Source organism: Emys orbicularis, chromosome 10, assembly GCF_028017835.1.
Source record: "Emys orbicularis isolate rEmyOrb1 chromosome 10, rEmyOrb1.hap1, whole genome shotgun sequence".
In the NCBI taxonomy this organism is placed as follows: domain Eukaryota; kingdom Metazoa; phylum Chordata; order Testudines; family Emydidae; genus Emys; species Emys orbicularis.
Window position 1 is genome coordinate 4056921 of NC_088692.1, and position 6193 is coordinate 4063113.

Below are 6193 nucleotides of genomic sequence, written 5' to 3' on the forward strand. Positions count from 1 at the left end.
AGGAAACAAAAATTGGTTGTTGAGCTTAAATCTGATTGGCTGGAGCAGCCAGGGCCCCTCCCTCCAGCTCCTGAATATTTAGTCTGCAGAAGGCAGGTGCCATAGCAGACTCTGCAGAGCTTGAGCCACCGTGTCGTGAGGGCAGCATCAGCCTGTAGGCGAGATGAACTGTTGCCGGTACCCTGTTGATGTGAAAGCTGTTGGCTTGATGCAGTGCAAACAGCAGAAGGTACTTCGATCTGAGTCTCTTTCCTGTAAATATATTTACCACTGCAAATTAGGAAACTTGAGAGCTTTTTCTTTTACAACGAGAGGGTCACGTTCGCTCTTCTGCTTGCCAATCGTGGGGTCACAAAGTTATCAGCTGGGACAGGAAGAATCTAACTTTTTTCAGGGCCACAACTTAATAGAAAGGCTGCCTCTTGGCTTCCCTGCCTTTCCCTCCGTGATCCTGTACATTCCCTCTAGCTCCTTCAGTGATTCCTTAGAGGGAAAAGTAACTCTAGGAAAGGATTTAGCTTTTATTTGTTTATTTTTTTAAATGTGACTTAGCAGCTGGAAGCCAGCGCTCTTGTGTCTGGACAGCTCTCTGCAGACCCCCAGCAAGTGCTCATTGCACCCCTAGTCTGGGACTCTCAAACCTCAGCTAGGGTGATCAAAGCCTATTTTATTCCCTTTTTCTTTTTCAGAAGTACATGATGGCTGTGTCCTGGTCAGACCGAAACAACGTTCTCATCTATAGGACTTTCGAAGAGTTTAAGAAATTCCATGTAAGTTAACAAATCCCTGGAAATGGTGTTATTTGGTTGCTGCCATTACTGGCAGGTGGGAACGCCCTTGCTCATTCTCTCTCTCTCCTTTCTTGCTCGCTGGGGTCACTCAGAAAGTACTGAAGAGAAAATTCCCCATAGAAGGTGGTTTACTGAAGAAATCTGACCGGAGCATTCCAAAGTTTAAAGGTAAGGGGATTTAACAAACAGGGGAGAGGGAAGGGAAGACCAACAAAAATGACACGAGGGGTTGGAGGGAAAGCACCGATGCGGAAAGGGGACTAGAAGTCAGTCACTGGGCCAGAGCCTCAGCTGGTGTTGATTTACACCAGTGCAGAATCTGGCCTATTGTTGGTTTAAAAAAGGAACACATTTGGTAATTAACTTTCCAGTTTAAATATTGATCCAAGCCCTTTGCAACATGATACAGTGCGGCCTTCATATATGATCAAGGGCAAATGTAAGGCTTGATACAAAACAGCACTAACTCCAAGGCACAAGCCATTGAAAATGGTGAGGAGAGAGACAGCAATATTTACAGTAATTGATCCTGGTTCTATATATGAAGTCTCATACTGGGATGGGAATTAGAGATGTGTTGGCAGAAGGTACCATGTACAAGGCAGCAGCACATTATAATCACTTGCTAACAGTGTTTTGCTTCTATCACTTCAAAGATGCAAAACTGATGCAGAGAAAGAGCAGGAATTTGAGCAGGTCAATGGAGAGATTGAAACTGCTAGAGACTTACGCCCAGGAGCTGCTGAAAGCGGATGCTAAAGTCTCCCAGAGCGAAGATGTGATCCAGTTTTTCAAAGCGCAAACCCAAGACCTAGATCCTTCCTTTCCAGAAAACAGGTACTGATGAATTATACTTCCCCGGCTTTTCACATGTCTGTTTCATAAACAGGGGGAAGGGAAATTTCAATACAAAATGTGGAGAAACAATTATGATTTTTTTCCTGGAAAATGTTTTCCATTTTGTGACCCACTCTGAATTAATTAGTAATGCAGGAGGACTGAAGTGACATTGAATGATAAAAACACTGATAAGTTTCCCATAGTGCTTCCCCCTGTTCTCCTTGCATCTTGATCCCTTTTTACATTCTCTCACTCACTTTTTTCAGGATGCAGAACTTTGCATTTTCTAGATATTGCTGGTTTCACTCAGACCACTGGTATATTTGTGCAGCAGAGCAGAAATTGAAAATCAGCCAATATTTTCCTTAATAATAATGTGTCTCAGCAACCCCTGATCTGCTTCCCTGCTGAGATTCTGTATTAGCAACTGCTTTTTAAATCTAGAGAACTAGCTCATTTGAAAGCATGGTTTTCAACTGGCAAACAGCAAAACAATAATTATGAACATATTAAAAATGAAACAGTTTTTATTCTAGATCAAAGCACGCTCAGAAACAAAGCAAATTTCAGGGTTTTGATGTCTTGCTTAATGCAAAATGGATGGAGCAAGTTAATTACGCTTTTGCAAACAGACAGAAAGCAAACAAGGCAGGCTAACAACCTGTGTGCAATACCCTCTGACTCTTGCAATTCAGAAGGGTCATTACAGACCCCTGCAAAGTGGAAATGCAGATACTGCGAGGAATGTGGGCTAGTGGTAAGGGACAGAGTATGGGAATCAGTGCCTTTTGAGGTTTATTTCCAACTCTACGATGGTTTCACTGAGTGAGTTTGAGCACCTCTCTCAAACTCTCTGTGCCCCAGTATCCCACCTGTGAAATGGCCATAGGAACTTATGTGAGAGGAGAGCTATGTTTGCTGAGTGCTTTTAGATCCTATGGACTGAAATGATCCCTACCCATTGTCCTGATCTTCTGCATAGGGGTGAATTGCACCCAAAGGATGTTCCTGAAATTGATCTGAAATGCAGTCTCTCTCCTGGCTTCAGAACAAACCAGTGTCAAACTTTACTTTCCAGCATTATAATTATGCCCTCAGAAATGAGAGATGGAAAGAAAGACCAGCCCAAGCAGCAGAACCCTTCTGTTACTCAGCCAGTGGTCTCCCAGAACTACAGCTGCATTGAAGCCTATGAAACCAAAGACACAAAGAACAGGCCCTTCAAAGTTGCCAAGAAGGAAATTGTCGAAGTGTTAATCAAGGACATGACCGGTATGTCTTGTATGGTCGGTTATTTTCTGGTTTTGGTTGTGAATTCTAGAGATTTTGAGACTGGTTTGTGGCCTGACAAAAATGTGTGTTTTGCAATACGTGTGCGTCTGTTTTGTAATATGGGGTGTGTGTACTGAATGGTATAACTTACCTTGGTTAGGATTGGAAATATTTTATCAAGAAGAAAAGAACAAGTGAAGTAGGGTTTTCCGGTTGGTGGAACAAGGAGTGTAAGTGTCAGGACTCCTAGGTTCTATACCTAACCTTGGGAGAGAGCATGAGTTGGGGGCTCCCCCGTTTATAAAAACAATGGCACGTGTTAGGCAACTTTAATATGGGGCGGTTGCCACCTCCTCTATAATAATTAACATGGGCTGCAACGCTTCAATAATGAACAGCTGAGAAGCACTTTGACAGCAGTGTCCAAGTGCAATGTATTGGGTTATTAAAAGTGCTCCTGCAGTACAAGCTCCCTCCTGTTTGCCGCAGGGTGGTGGCTGGTGGAGAACAAGGATCAGCAAATAGCCTGGTTCCCAGCTCCGTATCTGGAGGAGAGAGGAACTGGGGAGGAGAATCTGAATGCCAGAGAACTGGATGAGGAGGGTGAGTCTGTTTATCCCTTGCTGTGGCTCTGAGCTTTCCATTGCTGTTGCTGGCTTGGGGCTGCATGTCACTACATTGACATTTTCCCCCTAAAAGTAGGTCCTGCAAAAAACACGCTTCAGCTCAGAATGAAAACCAAACACATCCCAGAGAGGAGGCATGAGCTGATGGTTAACGCCCAGGACTGGGACGCGGGAGACCTGGGGTCCAGTGCCCAGCTCTGCCACTGATTTGTTGTGTGACCTCGGGCAAGTCCCTTACAGGGCTGTTGTCAATTTAAAGCTCACGCATCTGCACACCTTTACCTGTTGCCATTACAAGCAGCCCTGCGATAACCATTTCCCCCAATTTGTTTCCTTTGTGCTTTTGACGACAATTACCCTGTGGGTCAGTTGGTCATTTTCCCGGACACCAAGCTGGTAACAGGACTCGGGGCCAGGGGCAGCACTTGGAACCGCCTTTAACTTCCTGAAGACTGACTAGATTTGGAGTTGACATGGTCCCTTTTAGCCTCCAGGCCTTGGTTCCTCCATCTCCGTAATCCTTACCCCCTGCAAAGGGGTTTGTGAGGCTCGATTCTTTAATGCGTGAAATTCACCCTTGTCCAGAGGGCGAGTTTAAAGTGGTGCCTAGACATTGGTCTGGTCCCTCTACCTGGGGTGAATGACCCCCTATTGCTTGTAAGTTCTGCAGCCCAGATGGCAGGCAGTCCAGAGAGGTGTTCCTACCTCTCTTGTTCCCACGCTCCACCCAGAGTTCTCTCTTACCTGCAAAGCAGAAACGACCCCTTCCTCTTTCTTCCAGGGACTCTGTACTACGCCGTGCGGGCCTACAAGTCTCAGAAGGCCGATGAGCTCTCTCTGAATGTCGGGGTAGTTGTGGAGGTGCTAGAGAAATCTGACAATGGCTGGTGGCTGATCTGGTAAGGAGGTTCTCTTCCCCCGTCCTCCTTGTGAGTCAGCGCTCCGTGAGAGAGCCCGTTAGCAGTGGCTCACTCATTCCCAGCCCTGGGGAGGGTATGCAGGGACCTCTCAGCCTTTGGCAGTCACCCAGACTGATTTAGAAAACTCGCTCACCCAGGCAGGGATCTTTCCCCTTCCTTTATGTCTGATACACAGTAACGGGCTGGACTCCCTTGAAGGGGCGGGGCGGGGGTCCAGGGACTGAAGGAGTGCACTTGGGGCATGGCTAGCCCTGTGCTGCTTGGGATCCTGGTCCGTGCTGCTTGGGAGGAAAGAGCATCTCCTACTGGGAGAATTAAGAATTCTCAATGGAACTTCCAGGGTGAAATCCATCTTTCCCCCCAACCCGAGTGACTAGACTGTGGGTGGGGAAGTAATCGGAGACTGGCATGGAATTCATGCCTATGGGCTGGGATGGCAGCCACCGACCCCTGCACCCAGTACACCACTATCCTAGCTGCAGAATCTGCGTGGGCATGGATACGGTTACCCTGGCAGCACCCCGAGGACCCCTCTGTGCTTGTTCGCTGAAAGCTGGCATGGATCCCGCCAGGGCAGCTTGCAGGGCCCCGCCCCCTTGGGATGGATTCACCCCCAAAAGCACACCGTTCTACACATCCCATGGGTCCCATCTGTCATAGAATCATAGACGATCAGGGTTGGAAGGGACCTCAGGAGGTCACCTAGTCCAACCCGCTGCTCAAAGCAGGACCAACCTTGTCTCCCCTGGCTTTGGTGTCACCAATTCTGAGCTCGCTCCTTGTCTTCCCTTTGCCCTCAATGGCAGCCCCCTCCCCCCCAAATTCTGTCCCTGTCTCCCAGGTCTGGCGTACGTGGCTAGTACCTAGCACCCCCTGGCTGCATTTCCCAGGGATGGGAGTGTCCGTAGGGACTGATCTCCCCGGCATGGTCGGCACGCGCGTGAAGTTGCCCTTATCCTTAACTGTTGCTTTCCCCTGCCTTTCTCTCAGGTACAATGAGCGCACTGGCTACATCCCCTCCATGTTCCTCCAGCCGTATAAGAACCCGCACAGCAAGTTCCAGACGATGGTGAACGCTGGCCTCTGCGTCTCCACCCCTAACCTGCTGCAGGCCGCCAGCCCCTCCAGCTGGAGTTCCCTCCCCCAGCGCAAGACGCCGGCAGGGGACATGCCCCCGACTCGCTCAGTGCAGGAGAGGCTCATACAGAGCAGGGATCCTCTGAGCAGAACGAGATCGAGATCTCTGAGCGGCCCGCTGACTGGGGCGGAGAGCGCAGCCAGCTCCAGCCTCACGTGTGAGCTAGACAGTCTGTCTGATAGTTCAGGGAGCGGGAGCGAACACGGCTTCAGCCGGGATCGAAAGGCAGGCTCATCAGGGTCTTTGCCTGGAGTCAAGCAGGCCGTGGCTGGCCTCCTGCAAGCAAGCCTAGGTCAAGCCTCGGCCAGTCGAAGCAGCAAAGCTCCTCACCTCACCAGCAAGGATAGGAATGATTCTGGCTTTGAGGAGGAGTCTCCAAGTGACTCAGATTCTTTCCTTCACAGCCCAGACTCTTACGCCAGCGTCCCCAAGCTGCCGGTGCGACCCGCGGTCCAGGAAATCCTCCAGAAATGCAGCACTGTGACCAAGAGAGCCGTGCAAAGGGCTGCCCCCAGGCCAAACCTGCATTCCTCACCTCACCTCTACCCCAGAGGGGAGACGTGTGCAAAGCCGACGGATGCTCTAGCGCACGTGTGCCTCAGATGA

At 49.3% G+C, this 6193-nt stretch overlaps 1 protein-coding gene across 1 annotated transcript; it reads left to right on the top strand.

Moving 5' to 3' along the window:
* The first annotated feature begins 695 nt into the window (after positions 1-695).
* Positions 696-6193, top strand: NOXO1 (NADPH oxidase organizer 1). The gene is made up of 7 exons (XM_065411959.1): positions 696-770; positions 884-959; positions 1448-1628; positions 2710-2903; positions 3393-3506; positions 4311-4428; positions 5440-6193. The coding sequence occupies exons 1-7, from the start codon at positions 696-698 to the stop codon at positions 6191-6193; spliced, it is 1512 nt and encodes a 503-aa protein (XP_065268031.1).

What these genes read in the sequence shown, in the direction of transcription:
- NOXO1 (XM_065411959.1), top strand. Translation starts at nt 696, where the DNA reads ATGATGGCTGTGTCCTGGTCAGACCGAAACAACGTTCTCATCTATAGG. An exon ending in GTTAATCAAGGACATGACCG is followed by an intron (nt 2,904 to 3,392) that starts GTATGTCTTGTA and finishes TGTTTGCCGCAG; the next exon opens with GGTGGTGGCTGGTGGAGAAC. An exon ending in AATGGCTGGTGGCTGATCTG is followed by an intron (nt 4,429 to 5,439) that starts GTAAGGAGGTTC and finishes CCTTTCTCTCAG; the next exon opens with GTACAATGAGCGCACTGGCT.